Here is a 25078-nt window from a genome sequence, read left to right as displayed (position 1 = left end):
CTCCCCCAGCTGCCTATCACCTCCCTCATGGTTCTGCCTCCTTCTACTACACATTGTGTTTTCCTCTATTCCTTCTTCACCTTTCCTGCCTATCACCTCCCTGCCTCCCCTCCCCCACCCCTTTACCTTTCCCGTTACTGGTTTTTCACCTGGAACCTACCAGCCTTCTCCTTCCCACCCTCCCCCCACCTTCTTTATAGGGCCTCTGCCCCTTCCCTCTTCAGTCCTGACGAAGGGTTGCGGCCCGAAACGTCGATCGATCTTCTCCATGGATGCTGCCCGACCTGCTGAGTTCCTCCAGCGTGTTGTGAGTGTTGCTTTGACCCCAACATCTGCAGAGTATTTTGTGTAGGCGATAGGTGAAATTTGGAGGGGGAGGGATGAAGGAAGTTGATTGGTGAAAGAGACAGAAGGCCATGGAAGTAAGAAAAAAGGTGGGGGGGAGGAGCACCACAGAGAGGTGACGGGCAAAAGTAGATAACATGAGAGAGGGAGAATGGGATAGGAAATGATGAAGGGGGGAGGCATTACTAGAAGTTTGAGAAATCGGTGATCATGCCATCAGGTTGGAGACTGCCCAAACGGAATATAAGTTGTTGTTCCTCCAGCCTAACTGTGGCCTTATCCCGACAGTGGAGGAGGCCATGGATGTACGTATCGGAATGGGAACGGGAAATGGAATACATATCAGAATGGGAATTATCACTGTTTGTTCTCTCCCCAACACAACATTATCACTGTCCTCCTGTCTGTTTAAAATCAACCAAGTCACTACAGGTCAGAGATTGGACCTTGACTCTTCTTTATTTTTTGTGAAGAATTGTTTTCTCCAGTGAAATGATATAGGAGTTGAAAGTTGAATAACAGGAAGGAATAAGCCCATGAGAAAATGTAGTTGGAAATACATTACAACCGAGTAGAAAATGTTTGATTGGCAGATAAGGACAATGTGTATTATAGGGGCATTAGACTGCCACATTGATCATTCAAATTCATTCACTTATCGCATGTACATTGAAGCATACAGTGACATGTGTTGTCTGTGTTTTCAAATACCACAACCTAAGGACATGTTGGGGGCAGCCCGCAAGTGTTGGCACACATTCTTGCACCAACGATGATGATGATGATGATGACGTCGACTCAGGCCTGAGAGGCCAGCGTCGGGCATTTTCGTGCCTTACAAGGCGCGGAACGAGAGACTGTGTGGTGCACCACTCCTTACACAGACATTTCGCAGTACAGCATTTTCTTTATTTTACGAGGTCGAGTTGCGAGCTCAACACTCAACTGGGCACAGGTGGAAAGCGTACTCGGGAACGGCCCAACTGGATTCGAACCCGGGAACCTCCGTTCTGGAGTCTGGCGCTGATGTCACTGCGCCACCGGCCGACCAACACCAACACTGGGTAGCTATTGCTTACAAATGATTAATTAGTAGGAATTATGCTCAAAATATTGAATATTTGCAGAAAACACCATATTGAGAGCAAGACAAAATATCAATTTAAATCAATCAATTTGAAAGGACATGAGCGGAGTAATGGTAAATACAGTTCAGTGAAGAAAAACGTAGAGTTTAATTTTGCACTGAGAAATTTGATGTGTTATATGGGATGATATTCAAGGGATCTGAACATGAGCCGACCAATGACCTAAATTAATTGACAGTTCACTGAAATTATCACTACAATAGTCTCTAGATAAATTGAAATATTCAGGTGCATAATAAAGGAAAACACTTTTTTGAATGAAAGTTCACTTTAAAGCTGGAATGAATCTTAGAAGTAGAAACATTACTGGTTATAGAAATAAGCTAGATATCTATTAAATGAAAATTTAAGGCTAGTAGAAATGGACTTAAGGAATATTTTAAATGTATGATCTGGACGGAACAAGGTCATTCCTTGTCTGCAAGTGTTAAAGGAGCTCCAATTTTAACTCTCTCCACATGCTGGAGACTGTTTTGGAATAGCTAGAATGAGGCTATTTCTTTAGCCTCCCTGACCTTAGAATATTTGTATCTTGCTGTAATCTTAGTGTTTTGAGTAGGTAACCAGATGTTTCAGGGGCCAGTTAGTTTAGATTTTTTTATAGGTTCACAGTACTCATGGTGAAGCTCTGTGTCTCTCACCGTAACTCTTCTCTTCCCCGAATTCCATTCAGTAATACCAGATATCCCCTCTCCCAATCCCAAAAAAGCTCATCATTCGCGGCAAGGTATGACAGAAATTGCCTCATGGGGCAGGTAGAGAGCAGGTTCAGGTTAATTTGGGATAACATCAACCTCCAAAGCTGTAGTTCAACAGTCTGTTGTTCGCATCAGAGCTCCCGTCCTCTTTAAAAGCAGAAACTTTCTCAGAATTTGGTCCTGATTACAAATGTTTATTTTGTCAGTCAAACAAGCAAGCAAGGGGAAAAAATAAATCTCCATTGTGTTCTCGTGTTCTTCAGGGGACCATTCGGTCTGTGCAGTTCTATAATTAAATGACTAGAGGAAGACATTTCTATTTTAGCAGTGACTATTATCACAATTTCTCAGGCACTTAAGATCCTTCAATCATTCAAAGGGAACTGCACATGTGCCATGCCTAATATGATAATATTTTCATAGAGTATATGCAGGCACACTATCTTGTGTCACAGAGATGGTGATAAGCAATAAGTGTGCTATTAGGGGAAATAAGAATGATTGGATGGTGCCAGCTATAAACGAGAATGTGTAAATCAGTACTGCTACGTATTTTGGCTTCAGGAGGAAACAGATACAAAAAAGGCCCACTTTAAGTTACATCCATGAAACATGAAATTCTTTAAACGATGTTTGTATACAAAATGATAGTATAGGTTGGAATATAAACAATGCTTCCTTTACATCCTTTTATGTTATCCTTTATACCTGTATTGCATAACCAGTCAGCAGTTAGTTGGGTCCCCAATGAGTATTGATTAAAGGAAAGGAGTTATGGAAGTCAGTTACAATCATTGGAATTGTTACAGTGGAATCTTTGTCATCACAAGGCTTTGGAAATGAGCATGTTGAGCCGAATATGAAAAAAAAGAAGCTTCATACCAGAATGACCACCCATAGTCCCAGGTATGTGGTCTCCATTCCTCAGGCCCAAGACTCACTGTCACCTGGAACACTTGCGTGTACATCACATGGGCCACCATCCCTAGAAGTCCTAAATATAAAGAGGCAAAAAGCACATTCTTTTAAAGTCCGCAAAAACATTTGAAACCAGTAAGTAAAATATAACACCGGATGATTACACACATCAAAAGGTTTTTAATACTTGCAGTCACTAAACCACTTCTTTTGGGGGTGCTTTCATCTTGGGGATTTCATTAAAAATTGAGCACAAAATTACAGCTGTGTACAGAATTAACCTGTGAGAGTTCCAAAGAATTAACTCTAAACTGGTCACACTGAATGGGAGCAGCCCAATAGCCTCCAACTGCAAAAGTTTTCAAAGAGTAACAAGTTGCTCAATAGTGGGACTAGGTTTACTTTGATCACTAATACACTGCATTTGCGATACTTGGGAAATCGGGGCAAAATAGAAGTGATTTAGCAAATCAGGTAGACCTGTTGACCAAGGGAAATTTGTGATTGGCCTCAGTGAGCCTGGTCTTTGCAATGTTATTATTGCCAGAGGAACAAGAAAGGGAGTGGACTAGAATCTAAGGGGCCAAGGGGCATCAGTTTGCCCCACACATGCACACAAAAAGAAAACTATTTCAGCAAGATGGGAGGAAGCATTGTGTTACCATAAGGTTGTCATGAAGCTCTGCCAGCTGTCACAGCAATAACAGCAACCCTGCACAAAGTCCAGCACATCCTTTCCTACGCTTTCCAAGTTACTCACCTAAACTCCAGCCATCGATGTTCTGCCATCATCCCTGCTGGTGTCCCCTTCCAATCACCCTTGGCCAGCTCCTCTCTCATGTCTCTGTAATTTATTTACTCTACTCCAGTACTGATACATCGAATTTCAGCTTCTCCCTTTCATACTGCAGGGTGAATTCTATCATAATATGATCAGTGTCTCCTAAGGGTTCATTTACCTTAAGCTCCCTAATCAAATCTGGTTCATTACACAACACCCCATTCAGAATTGACTTTTCCCAAGTGTGTTTAACAAAAAGCTGCTCTAAAAAAGCTCATAGGAATTCTACAAATTTCTTCCCTTGGGACCAAGCCCCAATCTGATTTTCCCAATCCACCTGCATATTGAAATGTTATATAACTATTATAACATTCCCTTTATTAGGGCCACTTTTTACTCCCATTATAATCTGTAACCCACATGTCAGCTACTGTTCAGGGGCCTGTATATAACTCCCATCAGGGTCTTTTTACCTTTGCAGTTTCTTAATTCTACCCACAAGGAGACTATACCTTCCAATTGTATGTCACCTCTTTCTCAGGATTTGCTTTCATTTTTACAAGCAGAGCAACCACATCCATCTGCCTCCTTGCCTGAGCTTTTGATACAATGTGTATCCTGATTGACTGCCAGAGATTAGTTGTGGTCCATAGAGGTTGGTGTTGAGTCCACTAACTTTCATGTAATATCTTAATGATCTGGATGACAGAATTGGTGGCTTTGTGTTCCAAGTTTGTGGATGATACAGAGTTAGGTGGAGGGGCAGATAGTGTTTAGGAAGTAGAGAACCTGCAGAAGGTCTTAGACAGATTAGGGCAAAGAAGTGGAAGATTGAATATTGTGTAAGGAAGTATATGGTCATGCACTTTGGCAGAAGGAATAAAGACACTGACTTTTCTAAATTGGCAACAAATTCAGAAATAGGAGGTGCAAAGGGACTTGGGAGTCCTAGTACAGGATTCCCTATAAGACAACTTTTAGGTTGAGCCGGTGGTAAGGAAGGCAAATGCAATGCTAGCATTCATCTCCAGAGAACTAGAATATAAAAGCAAAGATGCAATGCTGAAACTTTATAATGCATTGGTCAGACATCATTTGGAGTATTGTGAGCAGTTCTGGACTCCATATCTAAGAAAGGATGTGCTGGCATTGGAGAGGGTCCAAAGAAGGTTACAAATTAATGGGAGTTAGAGACAGCATGAATAAAGGGCAATGTTATGATAGTCATAGAAGGCTACAGGGAGGTAGTCAACCCTAATTTAACTTCTTTTCATTTTATATGTCAGTTATTTGGATGACAGAATGAATCGCTTTGTGGCCAAGTTTGCGTCCAATACAGTGGAGAACAGTTAAAGAAGTGACAGATGGAATGCAGTGCAGGGAAGTATATGGTCATGCACTTTGGTAGAAAGAATATAGGTGTAAACTATTTTCTAAATGGGGAGAAAATTCAGAAATCAGAGGTGCAAAGGGACATGGGAGTCCTTGTACAGGATTCCCTGAAAGTCAACTTGCAGGTTGAGTCGGTGGTAAGGAAGGCAAATGCAATGTTAGCATTCCTTTGCAGAGGACCAGGATATAAAAGCAAGGATGTAAAGCTGAGGCTTTATAAGGCACTTGGAGTATTGTGAGCAGTTTTGGGCCCCTTATTTAAGAAAATATGTGCTGGCATTGGAGACGATCCAGAGGAGGCTTACGAGAATGATCCCAGGATTGAAAAAGTTAACATATAAGAAGAGTTTGTTTGCTCTGGGTCTGTACTTGCTGGAGTTTAGAAGAATAAGGGGGATCTCATTAAAACTTATTGAATATTGAAAGGCCTAGAGAAAGTACATGGAGAGGACGTTTTCTGCAGTGGACCGAATCAAGAATGTCCCTTTAGAACAGAGATTGGGCCGAATTCCTTTAGCGAGAAGATGATGTGCCTGTGGAATTCATTGCTACAGTCAGCTGTGGAGGCTGACTGGGATTATTTAAAGCATAGGTTGATATGTTCTCGATGACTAAGGGTGTTAAAGGTTATGGGGAAAGGCAAGAGAATGGGCTGAACAGAAAATAAATCAGACATGCTCAAACGGTGGAACACGCTTGATGAGCTGGATGGCCTAATTCTGCTCCTATGTCTTATGGGAGTTAGCTTGAAATGATAGATTACAAAACAATAGTATTAAGGCCGAGGACTGGTTGACTTGAAATCAACAGAGGATAACAACAAATTAAAAAGGATGAGAAAATATAATACAAGAACAAACTAGCAAGAAATATTAAATCAGGTTGCTAACATTTCCACAAGGACATAAACAGAAAGAATGTAACAAAGTAAGTGAGGCCCTCTTAGAAGTGGAAACTGAATTAAACAAAGGAAAATTACAAAGTTGGTAAAAAAAAATTGCTGTATAAATTAGGTGAAACAGAGAGAAGAACTTAAAAGAGTATCATCAGAGAAAAATTACAAGGCAAATGTAACCATATCTGCAGCAAGGACCGTGTCAAACTGTACTTCCATCAATGGGTCTTGGTGGTTGTACAGTAAACGCATTTTGAGATTCACACACCCACACAGTGAATTGCCTCATGAAAACCAGAGACGTACAAACTATAAAGAGATAGAGGTACATTGTCCATTTCCTTCCTCCTTTTGGCCCACTATAGATTTTGAGAGCTATTTACAGCCAGGGTGGAACACGTCTGGTTTGATCTCCATTGCCTTTAGACATCTAAATGGTCATAAGCTGTTTAGTTAAAAACCATTCGAAAATCACTTGCACCAAAAAAAACCAAATCTGCTTTAACTGAAACTTTTCAAGGGCTGATTTGTTTTTAATTGCCAAACAAACACATAATTACTCCAATCAAACACCAACTGTGCCTCAAGGGCAGATTTATGTGTTGAAGAGTGTGTCATCAATTATAGCCAGGCTGTCTCAGACCATCACAAACAAAATGGAGGCAACAATTCATCAGGCGAGGGAAGCAGACAGTACAGTTGTGTTTTTCTCCCACTTGTAACTCTGTTGTAAGATAATGATACACGGTATTGTACTCTCCCACCTGGAACGTTATGTATATTGAGGCTTTGTTTCATATTAAAATTGGATCAAAAAGCTGACAACAAGCTGAAAAGTGGGAGGATGTTAGACTATATACCTCTTTGCTCAGGTGGGGAGAGGGACAGTGTCAAAGGGAATGCTGTCATTACAGGTGACACAAACTAGAAGGGTATAATTTTAAAAGTCATTGCCCTAGCAAAGAGCGTACTGCTGTCAGGGAAGGGTAATCTGGTCAGTCTCCAAAAGTCATGTCTCATCGGTCGTTAGGAGATGGTTCCAGAGCTCTGCGAACACAAAGGTCTCAGCTCATAGAATGAAAGGATAGAAAGTGAGGCTATAGCAGTGTAACATACACTAAGATTGCTATAATCCCTCAAGATCAAGTTTAAAGAAATTCACTTGAAATAAGTCTAAAGAAATAGCTTTGGAATAAGAAAGTTTCTTGTCACATATTAAATAACTATCAGGCCCCTGCACCACCTGCAGCCTAATGCAAACATGATAAACAAGTGAAGTCCCACACAAATTGAAAGGACTAAAGACTGACATTTCCCTGGACCTGTATCAAATGATTTAAAAGCAAAAGGCACCAGAGAAGGTGAATGCAATGTTTGTGACCTTTTGAAATTTTCTTGATACTGGAAAGCATCCATAGACAGGAAAACAGGACATGAAAATTCCAGAGACTGTAGCTGCTAGAGCCTGAAGCAAAACAAAACAAACTGCTGGACGAACCCAGAGGGTCGGGCAGCATCTGTGGATGCAGAAGGATGATTGAAGATCCATGAGGACAAAATATTACCCCACAAAGAAAGAGGGAACATTAAAAGAGAGAAGTACAGACTAGTTAACCCAATACAACACACACAAAATACTGGAGGAAATCAGCATGTCAGGCAGCATCCATGGAAAAGAGGAAACATTCAGCGTTTTGGGTCGAGACCCTTCTTTAATACTCTGCTAATTTATTGTTATATATTTAACCCAATATCTAGCATTAAGAAATTGTGGAAACAACTATTATGGGATACATAGAACAGCAGTCCCCAACCACCGGGCCGTGGACCGGTACCGGGTCGCAAAGCATGTGCTACCGGGCCGTGAGGAAACCATATGAGTCAGCTGCACCTTTCCTCATTCCCTGTCACGCACTGTTGAACTTGAACATAGGGTTGCCAACTGTCCCGTATTTGCCAGGACATCCCGTATATTGGGCTAAATTGGTTTGTCCCATATTTACCCCGCTAAGGTAGAGCGTCCTATGAAAACTTTCGTGCCGAAATGGCGTGAAGTGAAGAAGCAATTACCATTCATTTATATGGGAAAAAATTTTGAGCTTTCCCAGACCCAAAAAATAACCTAACAAATCATACCAAATAACACATAAAGCCAAAAATAAATAACACTAACATATAGCAAAAGCAAGAATGATATGATAAATACACAGCCTATATAAAGTAGAAATAATGTATGTACAGTATAGTCGGGAAGATGAAGGCAAAACCAATTTGTGGGGAATAAAAACCGGCACGCACGTGCATGCGCGCATCACATGTGCACGTCACACATGCGCACACAGGTGCCCGCGCAAGGCTTCATGGTCATGGTAGTCTTAACTGGGGTAAAGTGTCCTGGGATTTGACTGCTACTTTTGTCCCTTATTTGGGATTGAGAAAGTTGGCAACCCTAACTGTAAAAGATATATCGAGGTGAGTTTAACCCTACTTGAACACCTCCCCACCGCGCCCCCCCCCCCCCCGGTCGGCTGGTCCGCAAGAATGTTGTCAATATTAAACCGGTCCACGGTGCAAAAAAGGTTGGGGACCCCTGACATAGAACATCAAGATAAAATTAGGCATACTCAAGATTGTTTTTAAATTAAAAGGAAGTTGTGTTGACTGTATTTCAATAGTACTTTGAATGTGCAGCTATCAAAGTAGATAAAGAACAAGTCAATGTAGTGAATTTGGATTTCCAAAAGGCTTTAGATGCCACATAAAACATGATTGCACTAAATAAGATCTCATAGTGTTGGGGCTCTGAATTATCAAAATTAAGGATGAGCTAAATAACCAAATAAACAGGAATAAACAGTATTCAGTTTGGCAAACTGTAAATATTAGAGTGTCACAGGGAACAGAGTAAAGGTCTCAGCTACTTACAGTCAATACTAAGAACCTACAAAGTGTATCTATGTAGCAAACTCTAATAAAGAAGTGTTGTAGCACTGTGTCAAAAACATTTCAGCTCTCTCGTGGGGTGAGTTTGCTCTCCACCCGTCCTGTGTAATTACATAATGTCAGAGAATCACAATGGCAATGTGAAGGATTATGCCTGCATCCAGCTGCAAGCTTCCACTGGGGAAGAGCATTGAGAAAGTTTGAACTTTGTTCAGTGCTTAATGGTGAGTCATAAATAAATATCTCAAGGTTAGCCCAACGACTATAAAATATGTAAAGCATTCAGAAGTACCTCTTTCTACCCCTGCAATGGACGCGCAATCATTTTCCCACCCTGCCATCACATTGCATCTGTGGTTCAGTCTGTGGCACAGAACAGAACATAGAAATGTACAAAATAGGGACAGGTTCTTCAGCCCACAATGTTGTGCCGAACCAGCTGAAAAGTAAATCAAAAACCCCAAAAAATGAATTCCTTCTACATACACAAAGTCCATATCCCTCTATCATCCTCACATTCATGTGCCTATCTGAATGTCTCTTAAAAGACTCTGATGCATCTTCCTCTACCACCATATCAGGTAGCGCATTCCAAGCATCTACCACTCTCTACGAGTAAAGAACTTACCCCTAAAATCCCTCTTGAACCCACCCCTTCTCATCTTCGATGCCTGCCCCCTGGTATTAGAAATCCCACCCTGGGATAAACATACTCTCTGTCTACTCTATCTATGCTTCTTATAATCTTATAAACCTCTATCAGATCTCCCCTCAGCCTCCACCACTCCAGAGAAAACAACTCAAGTTTGTCCAGCCTCTCATGATAGCACATGCTCTCTAAACCAGGCAGCATCCTGGTAAACCACTTCTGCACCCTCTCCAAAGCCTCAACATCTTTCTTATGGTGGGGTGACCAGAACTTGATGCAATACTCCAAATGTGGCCTACCCACAGTTCTATAAAATTGGAACATAACCTCTTGACTTTTGAACGCAATGCCTTGACTAATACAAGCAAGCATTCCATAAGCTTTTTTAACCATCCTATTGTCCTGTGTAGCCACTTTCAAGGAGCTATGAACTTGGACCCAAAGATCTTTCTGCTCAGCAACACTGTTAAGGATCTTGCCTTTAACAGTGTACTGTCTCCTAGTATTTGTCCTACCAAGGTGCAACACCTCACATTTATCTGGGTTAAATTCCATCTTCCACTTCTCTGTCCATATCTGCTCCCCAACAATCTCGGTATCATCTGCAAACTCACTAACCCATCCACCTACATTTTCATCGAGGTTATTTACATACATCACAAACAGCAGAGGTCCCAGCACAGATCCCTGTGGAACACCACTAATTACAGACCTCCAGTTTGAATAAGTCCCTTCAACCACTACCCTCTGTCTTCAATGTGTAAGCCAATTCTAAATCCAAACAGCTAATTTGCCACGGACTTCGTGCAACCTAATCTTCTGGAGGGACTTTGTCAAATGCCTTACTAAAATCCATATAGATAAAATCCATGCTCTACCTTCATTATTCTCTTTCGTCACCTTGTCAAAAACTCAATCAAGTTGGTAAGACACGACCTGCCTGCACAAAGCCATGATGGCTCTCACCAATTAGGTGATGGGCTTCATCCAAATAGGAGGACTGGCATTGTAAACGTATCACAATAAATTAACGTTAATGACTAATTAATTAATTAAGAACTCTCATTATTTATGCTTCTTATGGGTAGTCTATGAAATTCAGGTGATGTACATATTCTGCAGAGCTTCTCACCGTAAGTTAAGTGGTGAGAACACCAAACTGGAGAGCAGAAGAATGAGGGGAGATGTGATAGAGGTATAAAAATTATTAGGGGTATAGATAGGGTAAATGCAAGCAGGATTTTTCCACTGGGGCTGGGTGAGGTGCCAACCAGAGGTCATGGGCTAAGGGTAAAACATGAAATGTTTAAGGGGAAATTGAGAGGGAACTTTTTCACTTAGAGAGTGGTGAGAGTCTGAAATGAGCTGCCAACAGAGGTGGTGGATGCAGTTTCTATTTCAACATTTAAGAGAAATTTGGATAGGTACATGGAAGGGGGTGTATAGAGGGCTAAGATTTGGTTGCAGGTCAATGGGACTAGTCAGATTAATAGATCGGCATGGTTTAGTTGGGTTAAGTGGTCTTTTTCTGTGGTGTAGTGCCCTATGGCCATCAGTTCTCTAGGACAGGGCTATCTAAAATGTCACAAACGTCCTTGGAATGATGCAAGTATCCTCACACTGTCCCAAAAGCAACGGGAGGTGTGATAGATGGATGGTCTGTAATGTTCTGAGCACAGCTCTCAAATGAACACCCATTGCAGAAATTACCTGTATTCAATTTGTACAGAAAGGCTGTGGGTTTTGTTCAATCGTGTTTCAACAGCATAGAGCGAGAGTGGCTATCCCTTCACATATGGAAAGTGAAGTATTGTAACTTGCTTTTCAAATGCCTTAAGGAGCAGTCAACAGTGAAGGGCAGCAAGGTGCGCCTGTGGTTGTGTTGAGGTTGGGAAGATGGTGAACGAGTCCAATATTCTCTCAGCTGCAGTGATTTGGTGCTACATCTGCAGTTTATTGTGTTCGTGTTGTTGTCCTGTGGGATAATGTGCAAAAGTCTTAGGCACATAAATACTGTATATCGCTAGAGTGCCTAAGACTTTTTACATTACTGTAGTAATTTTATGTTTTGCCACTGTACTGCTGTTGCTGCAGTAAAAAAAAACAAATTTCATGACATTTGTGAGCGATAATAAACCTGATTCTGAAATGGGTGTCCATTGTGGACCGAGAGTAGGAAGGGGCAGCGAGAGGAGAATCATGGTTGGGAAAAGGGGAAGGGAGAGGGGAGGGAGCAGGAAACACCAGACAGACATTCTGTAATGATCAATAAATCAATCGCTTGGAATCAAATGGCCCTTCCTGGTGTCTCAGAGATGGGTGTATCTGCAGCAGTGCCCCGTCACACACCCTTCACCCCTGGCACTACTTCTCGACCACCTGTCACTCACCTCTTCACCCCTGGCACTCCTTCTCTGCCACCCGTCACACACCCCTTCACCCCCGGCACTACTTCTCGACCACCTGTCACTCACCCCTTCACCCCAGCACTCCTTCTCTGCCACCTGTCACACATCCCTTCACCCCAGCACTCCTTCTCTGCCACCTGTCACACACCCCTTCACCCCTGGCACTCCTTCTCAACCACCTGTCACACACCCCTTCACCCCAGCACTCCTTCTCTGCCACCTGTCACACACCCGTTCACCCCTGGCACTCCTCTGACACCTGTCCTACACCCCTTCACCCTTGGCACTCATTTTCTGCCACCTGTCCCACACCCTTCCTGCAGCGCCATTCCCAACATCCTTTGCTCCCGCCAGATTTACAAACTTGCTCTCGCGTCCACATTGACAAATACCGTACGGTGCACCCTACCTATATATATGTGCTGTATAACATCCCCCGAATGGCTGGTCTTCATGTTTTGACAAGAAATTCAAGTGCTTTAGTGACGTTCTTAGAGAGGATTATGTTTTTTTCCATAATTATGTTTTGTGTTTCGGGGTAACACTAATTATGCCAACATTTGTTTCTAACTGCCCTTGAAAAGGTGGTAGTGAACTGCCCCCTTTAATCACTGCTGTCCTTCTAGTGAAGGTGGGAGGAGTGGAGCTCCAGGATTTGGACTCAATGACAACAAATGGCTTCCAAGAGGAACACAACCTTTTCATGGTTTGGAGGCCTGCATGCTTCAGTGACCCAGAGAGCTGTATTTGCTGGAGTCAGGGCTCTATGCTTCGGCCCTTGGTAGGATCACCCACGTCAAACAGGCCAAAGGGTAAACGACAGATTAAGAGTGGTCCACGTTCGGGAGTTCAGCTCAGGGCTAACAACCCTGACTGGCAAAACAAAACTGTTACGGAGAGAGCAAGGAAGAATCCTTCTACATCTGTGTGCGATGGGACAGAGAGAGATGGAGGACCTTGAATGCTGCCCTAAACGTCAGCAGGCATAATGGGCAGTACATAAGTAGGTAAGATGATAATGGAACAGTGATATATTTCCAAATGCGGATAACGCACGGCTTGGAGAGGAACCTTCGGGTGGTGGTGTTACCATATGTTTTCTACCGTCATCTTTGATAGCAGAGAGTGTGAGAGACTGGGGGCAGCTGCTGGAGTGGCCAATGCATTTTTCAGATGATGCACTTTGCCATTTCTCTGTGTTTCAAAGGTGGAAGGAGTGAAGGTTTAGGATTGTTAATGGATGTTGTCCTGGAAAAGGAATCATTGGCCAGCCTGGTTACTAATAGGTGCTATAAAGCCATTCTCGACAATGAACATTGATCCAACCACGTCATCCTCACCCAGATTACATCCTGTAACCTGACTACTTTATCCAGGTGCTTCTGTGCGGAACAGCATTGATTCCTCGGTTGAGGGAGGATAGTAGGCGGTAGTGAGGAGGAATCAAAACAGCCTTTAATAGATACATGGTGATCTGACAATCAATAGGATGGATCCACATTCTACAGTCTTGCAACATACAGTGATGAATGGTGCAGATATTAAAATATAACAGGAGGAAAAGTTTTCAAGAATACTCTGATCCTCAGTAATGGCTGGGCCCAGCCCGTTGATGCTGAAGGTAAGACTGAGGAATTCATAACTTTGTTCAGCTAGAAGTACTGAGTGAATGATCCAGCTCCCCTCGAGATCCAATCTTAAACAAAACATCTGAATACCAGAGAAGAGTTTCAAGTGTCTGACATTGACCAGATGTAGCTTCAAGGAGACCATGAAAAACTAGAGTTTGTCAAGAGGAAGATAATCCATTGGTTGGAATTACAATTTGCACTAAAAACAGTAGTTCAGAATGTTAGGGATTAATTATCCCTGTCCCCAAGCATCACAGTCGGAGCTCTTTAGGGAAGTGTCCTAAGCCCAATCATCTTTAGCTGCTTCACCAATGAATTCTCTTCTAGTAAAGGTCTGAAGTGGGTATGTTAGCTGATGATTGCACAGTGCCACAATGCTTTGTTGTTCACAATACCTCAGCAAATGAAGGTATCTGCTTGAATACAGCACGACCTCAACAGCAAGTGACCCATAAGTAACAAGCAATTACCACCCCTAACCAACATCTCGGTATACCTTCTCTGAACAACCTCCAGCTCCCGCCATCAGTGAACCAGAAATCCCACAGCCAACTACAGGTGAAGAATATGGCATCAGCGAACAACGTGGCCAAAGTTAACATCCCTCAGACAGTTCATGAAACTACTTCTTTTACTTCTTTGAAATACGATTCTGCTACTATTGGAACCGGTGATTTACATTTTCTTAGTGTGTTTTCAGGCCCATTGAGCAATCAGCTTTGCTGTCTCTGAATGAATTTGGTGAGGTTTGGAGTAGAGCATGTGACCTAGAGCTCAAGATGTTCCTAATCGACTCTATTTCTCATCGATCTGCATGGAGGTCAGTGACCAGCGGTGTTCCACAGGGATCTGTTTTGGGACCCCTTCTCTTTATGATTTTTATAAATGACCTGGATGAAGAAGTAGATGGTAGGTTAGTAAATTTGCTGATGACACAAAGGTGGGGGGTGTTGTGGATAGTGTGGAGGGCTGTCAGGGGTTACAACGGGACATTGATAGGATGCAAAACTGGGCTGAGAAATGGCAGATGGACTTCAACCCAGATAAGTATGAAGTGGTTCATTTTGGTAGGTCCAATTTGAAGACAAAATATAATATGCAACACACATCAAAGTTGCTGGTGAACACAGCAGGCCAGGCAGCATCTCTAGGAAGAGGTACAGTTGACGTTTCGGGCCGAGACCCTTCGTCAGGACTAACTGAAGGAAGAGCTAGTAAAAGATTTGAAAGTGGGAGGCGGAGGGGAGATCCGAAATGATAGGAGAAGACAGGACAGGGAGGGATGGAGCCAAGAGCTGGACAGGTGATTGGCAAAAGGGATATGAGAGGATCATGAGACAGGAGGCCCAGGGAGAAGGCAAAGGGAGACGGGGGAAAAAAACCCAGAGGATGGGCAAGGGGTATAGTCAGAGGGACAGAGGGAGAAAAAGGAGAGAGAGAGAAAGAATGTGTGTATATAAATAAATAACGGATGGGGTACGAGGGGGAGGTGGGGCATTAGCAGAAGTTAGAGAAGTCAATGTTCATGCCATCAGGTTGGAGACTACCCAGACGGACTATAACGTGTTGTTCCTCCAACCTGAGTGTGGCTTCATCTTTACAGTTGAGGAGGCCGTGGATAGACATGTCAGAATGGGAATGAGATGTGGAATTAAAATGTGTGGCCACTGGGAGATCCTGCTTTCTCTGGCAGAGGAAGGTGTTTACGGTTGACTGGTATCTCCCTCTCCCCCCCCCCCCCAGTGATGCTGCAGGAGGTAGGTGCTGGAGTGTTGGGTCTTGGGCAAGATTTACTCAATGCTGTTTGTGGTTGGACTCTGCAGTTCATGATATGATGTGTTTCTGGTTTCTCCATTTTTACTGCTAATCTGTGCGATTTTGATCAGGGCAGACTGGCTCACGCTGCCTGCAGTCAACGAACAACACAGTGCTAACTTCAACTGAACTGAGCTAGAATGAACGTTCCGAGACTGTTTCAATGACTCTGTGGTTGGATGTTTTATATTTTGTGTTTTTGCTCATTTCTGGCATTTGCTCGATTTGTTCTTTTTTTCTGCATTGGGTGTTTGAAGTTCTCTTTAAGCAGGTTCCATGGTGTTTCCTTGTTTCATGGGAAGACAAATCTCAGGGTTGTATACTGCATACACACTTTGACAATAAATGTACTTTGAACTTTGAACATTAATATTGTGGACACAAGAGGCTGGCTATCCTACTGCTCATCACTTGGGCCTAGACACACTAAAAAACTTTCCACCGTTTACAAGATAAAGTCAGGACAGTGATAGAGTTCTCTCCATTGCCTAGAGGAATGCATCTCCAACCTCCAGGCCGCGGACCGATACAGCTCCCTGCACATCTTTAAGAAAAAAGCCGAAATAAACAAGCTAATTAATTAGGTACCTCTGATCTGGGCTGACATTTACATGCCGGGCGGCACCTAATTAATTAGCTTATTTATTTCGGCTTTTTTCTTGAAGATGTGGTGGACTTGAGTAATGCATCTCCGACAACCCTCCAGAAGCTTAACTCCATTCAGGAAAAAGAAAACCACTAGATTGGCACTCAATCCACCATCCTAACATTCCCTCCCTAACCACAGGTGCAGAGTGGCTATGTTGTGATGTGGATAAAAGAAAAATTGATGTTAAGATCCACCATCTTAGAGGCTTGTAACAAACACAGGAAGCACTGGGAGTACTCATCAGACCGAGATGCTCCAATCTGAGATGATTAACCCTGTTTCTCTTTCCACAAATGCTGTCTGACTTGTGTGCGGGTAGAGTGAGTGGGTATGAAAATGGATATGGTAAAGAAATGGTTAACAAGAGGGAATTTATGTATGTTGTTGGGCAGATTGACCCTTGATACTAAATAATGGGAGAACAATATGTGCCCTTGTTATACCAGATGACAATACATGAAAGCAAGCTAAAAATGCTGATTTGCATAAAAGCAATCAATTACCTCGTCCGAAAAATGTTTTTCACATTGTTTGATTGTAAGCTTAATAGGATGCATTGTCCCTGGGGAGGCAGAGGCCGACTGTTGAAGGCCACCCAATTGTGGAACCTGCAGGTGTGAAGGATGTATGTTGGCTTAATGCATGACCAGGACTTGGAATTGGTCCAAATTGGGGTCGTGTAGGTTGGATTGGATGCTTGGCCCTTTCCAGCTGGACTGGGAGGCGGCGACAGTGCTATAAAGGTGGGCAAGTTCTTTCTTGGGCAGACCACCCGCCTGGGTGCCACCTTCGGGCCGAGCAGCTGAACCGGCGCCAAGGACCTCCACCCTTCCCAGTCCACGGTCGATCGCCTGCCTCAGGGACCACGTAGACATTGCTAAGTATACTCGGCGGTGTAGACCACCAGAGGTTGTTTAAGTTAGCCCCACCTATTAGCGGTGTAGGTAGTATACAATATAAAGCATTTCTCGCAACTATTTATTTTCATCTCTGTATAAACAATAAAGTGAGTCTCGGAGGAACTACCGCGTCTGGGTCCATTTGTTCAAGCAAAACCAAATAGTTGCAGCATCCACTTGTCACGGTTATTCTATTTAGATATTAGATTTGTGGAACAACTTGTTGAATGTTTCCAGAAATTTCTGTTTTTGTTTCAGGCTTCTGGCAGCTATAGTTTTTTTTTGTAATTTTCATCTTGTAAGTTTGACCTTATTGATCCTGTCTACTTGCCAGTGGATTCTGGCCAAAAGCCTGGTGAAATCTGGTTCAAATGTATTTCCAGCAGATGTGATACTGATAAGTAATATTTCACTTGCATTTCCATTTCGAGGAGCCAGTGCAGAGGAGTTAAAGGTTACTGTTCTTTTTGCATTTACTGTAATTACACTGTAAGACAGCAAATGGTGTATCAGTTTCATGATGGTTGACAAATATGCATATGTTTCCATGATCATATTATTTATTTTGAGGAATTAATATCACTAATTGATGGTTTCCATGGAAATAATTTTTATCTGTTTTTAGTTTAAATTACTTAATCTAATCTGCTTCTGAAAAAGGGAACATCACTTATTTTTAAAAAATCTTTTATTTATTTTGGGGGAATTTTTCTTTGGATAGATTTTTAAATTTAAATATGAACAAATATCCAAACAAAGAGGCCATTCAGCCCATGAGCTTGTTCTAATTCTTGAGGCCCTCTGCTGGTCAGGGTTATCCATGGGTGTTGTGTCTACGTGATACAGAGGCCAGTATGCAAGCTAGGGCAGTACAATATGGAGAGCCAGCTGCTGCTCTTGTAGCAGGCTCCCCCTCTCCACGCAGCTGATGAATCCAAAGGAACGGCAGAGACCCATACAGTTTGGCACCAGTGACACTGCAGGAACTGCCAGTCAGCATTGAACACAACATAGGACTGCTTTAGGGACTCCAGCTCTGAATTTTTCCTCATTCCCGAAGCCTTTCCGATTAGTGGGCATAGCTACCAGGCAGCGGAAGTATGAGATCAGAATGTTCCTTCTCCTAGGTGAGCTGTCTACCATGGCTGAAGAGCCTGATTTGCCCGAAACGATGGTTTTAAGGCGCCAGTACCCTGCCTTTCCCCCTTCTCCTGTGTCATTTGAAACAGCTCCAGTGGGCTTCGTAGATAAACCCCAAGTGACACTCTGCAGTTGGACCTGGTTGTCAGAGGCCATTTGAGACACAAGCCACTGGAAGCATTTAATAGGTAGTGGGAGCTTGTTCCACGTGGTGTATTGGGTGTCCAGGGAGGGGAAACACCTCTGGTAAAGGGGCTTGTCATGTCCATTCTGGCACAGCTCATTCACCTCTGTTCCCCACTGGACACGCAAACCTGTGGCTCCAAGTTGCTGTTTGCACGTGACAGTGGCCACTGCCCTAGCATGTGAAGTCAGCTCTTGTGGACTGGGCGGATGAGATCCAATGGCTAGGAAGGTGGTACTGCAATGGTCCATGGAGACAAAGGGCATGACAAGGCACAGAAGACATCATGGTCATCGACTGCAATCAAGGCAGCATACAGTTGTGACTTGGGTCCAGTGCAATGGTTTTTCCGCTTTAAGAACTCTCCCGCACAGATTTCCTGTCATCATTGAATACGATGGTCAACCAGCATAGGGAGCTTATCCCCCCCCACTACCATCCCCAGAAATAACAACCTTTTGGAACCTGTTCTACCTTCCAATAACATATTTGCAGGGTCATGCTGAATATTAAGAGCTCAAAGTACTGCAGTTCTGTCCCATTGGCAAGTTGCTCGTTGGCGGAGAGACTGACGGAGCTGGACTTGGTGCAGGCCATGATGCTGTCTGCGTCAGAGAGGCATTGGAGGATGCGAGTGCAGTCTAACAGCGAGTGATCGGCTCAGTCACTTTTCTTGTCATCGCAAGCCCCCATTGGACATTGTTAATGCAGAAAACCTCAAGTCCGATTCACTGACTTATTGGAGGACGGTAAGGGGAGCCGCCTGGCCTCGTTGTAGTGAGGTCAAGGCCTCAAGCCGAGATGTCACCTGTTTACAGCCACCCACAAGAGAGGGGTCAGAGTTGACGTACTCCACTGGATATGGAGTGGTCCAGCATCCAAGTTGCAGTCAGTGCTGCCCCCAGTGGACGCTCAGCTGAAGACAAGCTGTTTCGTGTTCAGCTGCAGACTGCTGCAACATTCATGGACTCAGGGTCTTGGACTGTATTTTTTTTGTGTGGCTGCATTTTACTCATACCTTATATGTGCTATATGTGCCTTGTGGTGTGCATGACTCCTTGTACTGTGTTTTGCACCTTGACTGAAGAAGATGGCACCAATGAACAATACGGCCAAAGAAGGCATCCTTCAGACAGTTCATAAGGCTGCCTCTTTGCTTCTTCTTTCAAATATGATTCTGCTACTAAACCTGTGATTTAGATCTTGACGGTGTGCTTTCAGGCTGATTGAGAGATCTCGTGCTTTACTGTCTCCAAGAGAGATCAGTGAGGTTTGGAGTGGAGTGTATGGCCTGGAGACAAAGAAGCCTGGGGTCAGAGCGTGAGCCAATGGTCGACTCCATCTTTCACCAATCTCGCCAAATGAAGCGTCGAGCAAGATTGAAATCAATGAGGACAAGAGCGGAAGGTGAGCAGGTGTGCAGCTCCGTCTGCCTTGGTTTGACCGATCTCTTGCTCTCACTCACCGTTGCTGGAGGAAGGTTTACTCAGCCATGTTTGTGGTTGGACTCTATGGTTCATGATATGATGTGTTTCTGGTTACTCATTGTTCTATTGCTATTTATTGTGACTTTGATTGGGGCAGACTGGTTCGGTGGCCTGCAGGCAATGAATGACACAGCACTAACTTGAACTCAACTGAACTAAAATGAACACTCTTAGGCTGCTTCAATGACTTAGTGGTTTGAAGTTTTATATTCTCTGTCTATTGCTCATTTTTTTTGCCATTTGCACGATTTGTTCTTTTTCTTTTTGCATTGGCTATTTGATACTTTCTTTGAATGGATTCCATGGTGTTTCTTTGTGTCTGTGGGAAGACAAATCTCAGGGTTGTATACTGCATACATACTATGATCATAAGGTAAAGTAAAGTCTTGTGAGACCATGGATCTGTGCCTGGAAAGTCTTCACTCTCCAGAGCGCAGGCCTGGGCAAGGTTGTATGGAAGACCAGGAGTTGCCCATGCTGCAAGTCTCCCCTCTCCACGACACCGATGTTGTCCAAGGGAGGGAATTAGGACCCATACAGCTTGGAACCGGTGTCGTCGCAGAGCACTGTGTGATTAAGTACCTTGCTCAAGGACACAACACGCTGCCTCGGCTGGGGCTCGAACTCACAACCTTCAGATCGCTAGTCAAATACCTTAACCACTTGGCCACGTGCCCACATTTTGATCATAAATGTACTTTGAATTTTGAATCTTTGGCCTCTGAGTAACGCTGTTTCGTTTGGCTGCATTCATGTATGTTTGAATAACAAACATTTGTTGGTAACCTCAGTACTATCCTCCTACCTCTTCCCAGTAAATTTTTGCCTGTATTAAAAAAGCCTGTGCTACAACTTGCCTTTGAGACAGAAAGCTCTGAAGATTCACAACCCTCAGAGAGAGAAAAATGGTTTTCTTTTCTTAAAAGGATGACCATTATTTTTAAATGATGATTTCCTACTACTCCTTTAGCTAAGCCTTGACCGTTATTTTTGACCGATACCTTAATATAGCTTCCCTGTAGCCACAAGTAAAAATAAAACAATTTTTAATAGTTCAAATACTATGTTTTATGGTTTGACAGTGTAATTTTCTAGCTTTGATGAATCTGTCAAATCTATTCACCCCCAGCTACAGAAAGCCATCTTTCCATCTTCTTCCTTACCTAAGCCTATTTTTTTTTAAACTTGCCTCTTCAGTTATTTTACTTCAACTGATTTTGTCACACGCAGGCTTTGTAAGTGAAATACAAGGAAATTAAATCTGTAACAAAATAATTAACTTAGTGTTACAGAATTGTTTCAATAGCCAGAAGCCTAGAATAATATGTCTGGAAAGATGAAAAGACAAGTTATGCAGCACTGAATATCTTCATGGCACCATCTTAGAACAATTAGTTTTTAACACTCAGATATAGTTTGTTCATTTTGAAATGTACATCAGATTTATTTTATATCGTTGAAAGGTTTCTGCACTGTTGTTCAAAGCAAGTCACGGAATGTGCTGTATGAAAATAGAAGATGTACATTAGTGATTCTCAGCATGGGCCATATTGCTCTCCACCCCTAGGGGACCAAACCGGATTTCATAGGGGCCATAATTAAAAAACACGAAACTGGGGGGCACAGGAATTTCTGAATGGACCATGAAAATTTACTGCTTTAATGAAATATTTCCAAAACATATAAATAAAAAAGAAATGAATATATGTGATTTAATTGGAATCCTGAATGAAATTAATGGGAAAATATGCTAGAAGATGCAAATGAGGCAGCAAAACAGCTTTGTGTGTGTGTGTGTGTGTGTGTGTGTGTGTGTAGGAGGGTGTGTGTGTGTGTGTGTGTGTAGTAGGGGGTGTGTGTGTGTGTGTGAGTGTGTGTGTGTGTAGTAGGGGGTGTGTGTGTGTGTGTGAGTGTGTGTGTGTGTGTGTGAGTGTGTGTGTGTGTGTAGGAGGGTGTGTGTGTGTGTGTGTGAGTGTGTGTGTGTGTGTGTGTGTGTGTGTGTGAGTGTGTGTGTGTGTGTAGGAGGGTGTGTGTGTGTGAGTGTGTGTGTGTGTGTGGGGGGGGGCAGCACGTCAATCATTGTCTCTGTTTGACCGTGCACAAATCACCTGCAGGACGGCCTGCTGAACCGTGCTCCACACCCAACCCGTAAATCACAAACTGCAGACTGGGTGAAGCTCTCTGGAGCAAGGCCAGTCAGCCAGTATGCAGCAGGAAGCTGGCTCTGTTTGCCTTTCACTGACCCGTGCGTGGTATAATATTTATAAAATTTGACATGAAGGCTACAGTTACTGCAGTGGGGTCATCAGCCAGAAATGGCTAAACTACAGAGAGGTGAGAATGTGTGAAGTCTACCACTATATCACTAGTTACCATTACGACTTCCACTGAATCCCTGATACTTATCATATTTTGAAAGGATGTTCAGTTTGCTTTTCTTGATGGTATTGTAGCATTTCTAAGTGATAAACAGCTTGGAGAACAAATTGCCATTACTAAGTCTGACGTATTTGACCTATCAGATAAATTTGAAAACTTAATTTATTAAACAAATAGTTACAAGGAAAAAAACGGCAATCTCATATCCTGCAAACGGCCTGTTGCCACTTTCCTCAGAAAACTCTAACTTTTTAGCAGCAACATTGGTTTATGCAGTAATAATACGTTTATGCAATTTTCTTCACTGTCCACTCTAAAATAGAATTGCAAGATGATGATCTTATGGTGTATCCTGATCACTTGAAACAACTGCACACTGAATATGGAATTTTAGTTCAGAGACCTGCTGGAGTTGCATATTCCAGACTGGAGGTAGATTCATTTGGGGTGAATGTGAGTGATGTTGACACCATATTGTAAGAATGTCTTACTGAACTGCAAAGTGATATAACAGCTTATGCAAAATTCAAACACAGCGAGCAACATTTCTGGATAACCGGTGAAATTCAAAATAAGTTTCCACGGCTCTGGAAGAAAGCAAAGTTGTTCTTAATTGGACTATTCCTCTTCTCACCCTGTCTCTTGCAAAAACGCCATCCCCTTCTTGCAATTCCTCCGTCTCCGCCGCATCTGCTCTCAGGATGAGGCTTTTCATTCTAGGATGAGGGAGATATCTTCCTTTTTTAAAGAAAGGGGCTTCCCTTCTTCCACTATCAACTCTGCTCTTAAATGCATCTCCCCCATTTCACGTACATCTGCTCTCACTCCATCCTCCCGCCACCCCACTAGGAATAGGGTTCTCCTGGTCCTCACCTACCACCCCACCAGCCTCCGGGTCCAACATATTATTCTCCGTAACTTCCGCCACCTCCAACGGGATCCCACCACTAAGCGCATCTTTCCCTCCCCCCCTCTCTCTGCATTCCGCAGGGATCGCTCCCTACGCAACTCGCTTGTCCATTCGTCCCCCCCATCCCTCCCCACTGATCTCCCTCCTGGCACTTATCCGTGTAAGCGGAACAAGTGCTACACATGCCCTTACACTTCCTCCCTTACCACCATTCAGGGCCCCAAACAGTCCTTCCAGGTGAGGCAACACTTCACCTGTGAGTCGACTGGGGTGATATACTGCGTCTGGTGCTCCCGATGTGGCCTTTTATATATTGGCGAGACCCGACGCAGACTGGCAGGCCACTTTGCTGAACATCTACGCTCTGTCCGCCAAAGAAAGCAGGATCTCCCAGTGGCCACTCATTTTAATTCCACATCCCATTCCCATTCTGACATGTCTATCCACGGCCTCCTCTACTGTAAAGATGAAGCCACACTCAGGTTGGAGGAACAACACCTTATATTCCGTCTGGGTAGCCTCCAACCTGATGGCATGAACATCGACTTCTCTAACTTCCGCTAAGGCCCCACCTCCCCCTCGTACCCCATCTGTTACTTATTTTTATGCACACACTTTTTCTCTCACTCTCCTTTTTCTCCCTCTGTCCCTCTGAATGTACCTCTTGCCCATCCTCTGGGTCCCCCCCCCTTGTCTTTCTTCTCGGACCTCCTGTCCCATGATCCTCTCGTATCCCCTTTTGCCAATCACCTGTCCAGCTCTTGGCTCCATCCCTCCCCCTCCTGTCTTCTCCTATCATTTTGGATCTCCCCCTCCCCCTCCAACTTTCAAATCCCTTACTCACTCTTCCTTCAGTTAGTCCTGGCGAAGGGTCTCGGCCTGAAACGTTGACTGCACCTCTTCCTACAGATGCTGCCTGGCCTGCTGCGTTCACCAGCAATTTTGATATGTGTTGCTTGAATTTCCAGCATCTGCAGAATTCCTGTTGTTTTTGTTCTTAATTGGATTCCTACCTCTTATCTAATTGAATGTGGTTTTAGTCAAGCTCTTCACCTGCTATCAAAAGCTTGTAACCATCTTGATGTTGTGAAAAGAGGTGATCTTTGATTATCTTTAACCAAGTTGCAACCAGATATTCAGAAACTCACTAATTTGCATCAGTCACAAGGATCTCACTAAATACCCAAAGTAACAATATTAAGTGCTTTTTCATTGCTCGTCAGAAGAATATTATATATCTTATAAAGTATCTTATTCAGAGCTCTGAAATAGTTTTATTTTCATATACAACTGTAACATTATATTTCATATAATACCTATAACCAGTTAATACATAAATATTTGAGACTAGAACAAGGGGACATTGCCTCAAGATTCAGGGGAGAAGATTTAGGACGGAGATGAGGAGAAACTTTTTTTTCCCAGGGAGTGGTGAATCTGTGGAATTCTCTGCCCAGGAAAGCAGTTGAGGCTTCCTCACTAAATATATTTAAGAAACAGTTAGATAGGTTTTTACATCGTAAAGGAATTAAGAGTTATGGGGAAAAAGGAAGGAGATGGAGCTGAGTTTACGGACAGATCAGCCATGATCTTATTGAATGGCGGGGCAAACTTGATGGGCCGGATGGCCTACTTCTGCTCCTATTTCTTATGTTTATTAACTTTATGTTAGAATAATGAGTATAGGTGACCAAAACAAAACTTTAGCAACTAACAGAAACTATGAAGTGTGGGGGCCACAGAGGTAAATGAAAGTCACAAGGAAACCACAAGGAGAAAAATGTTGAGCACCCCTGCTTTACATCTA

At 43.2% G+C, this 25078-nt stretch overlaps 1 protein-coding gene across 1 annotated transcript in view; it reads right to left on the bottom strand.

Moving 5' to 3' along the window:
* gsg1l (gsg1-like) overlaps positions 1–25078 on the bottom strand; it is a 262421-nt gene that overhangs the window by 49012 nt on the left and 188331 nt on the right. The window contains exon 4 of the mRNA XM_072268551.1: positions 3074–3185. Coding sequence (XP_072124652.1) covers positions 3074–3185 — 112 coding nt within the window. The remainder of the gene's footprint in view (positions 1–3073; positions 3186–25078) is intronic.

This window comes from Mobula birostris, chromosome 9 (genome assembly GCF_030028105.1).
Source record: "Mobula birostris isolate sMobBir1 chromosome 9, sMobBir1.hap1, whole genome shotgun sequence".
NCBI classification, from domain to species: domain Eukaryota; kingdom Metazoa; phylum Chordata; class Chondrichthyes; order Myliobatiformes; family Myliobatidae; genus Mobula; species Mobula birostris.
Note: the sequence above shows the minus strand (reverse complement) of the source record. Positions and strands in the feature narration are given on the sequence as shown.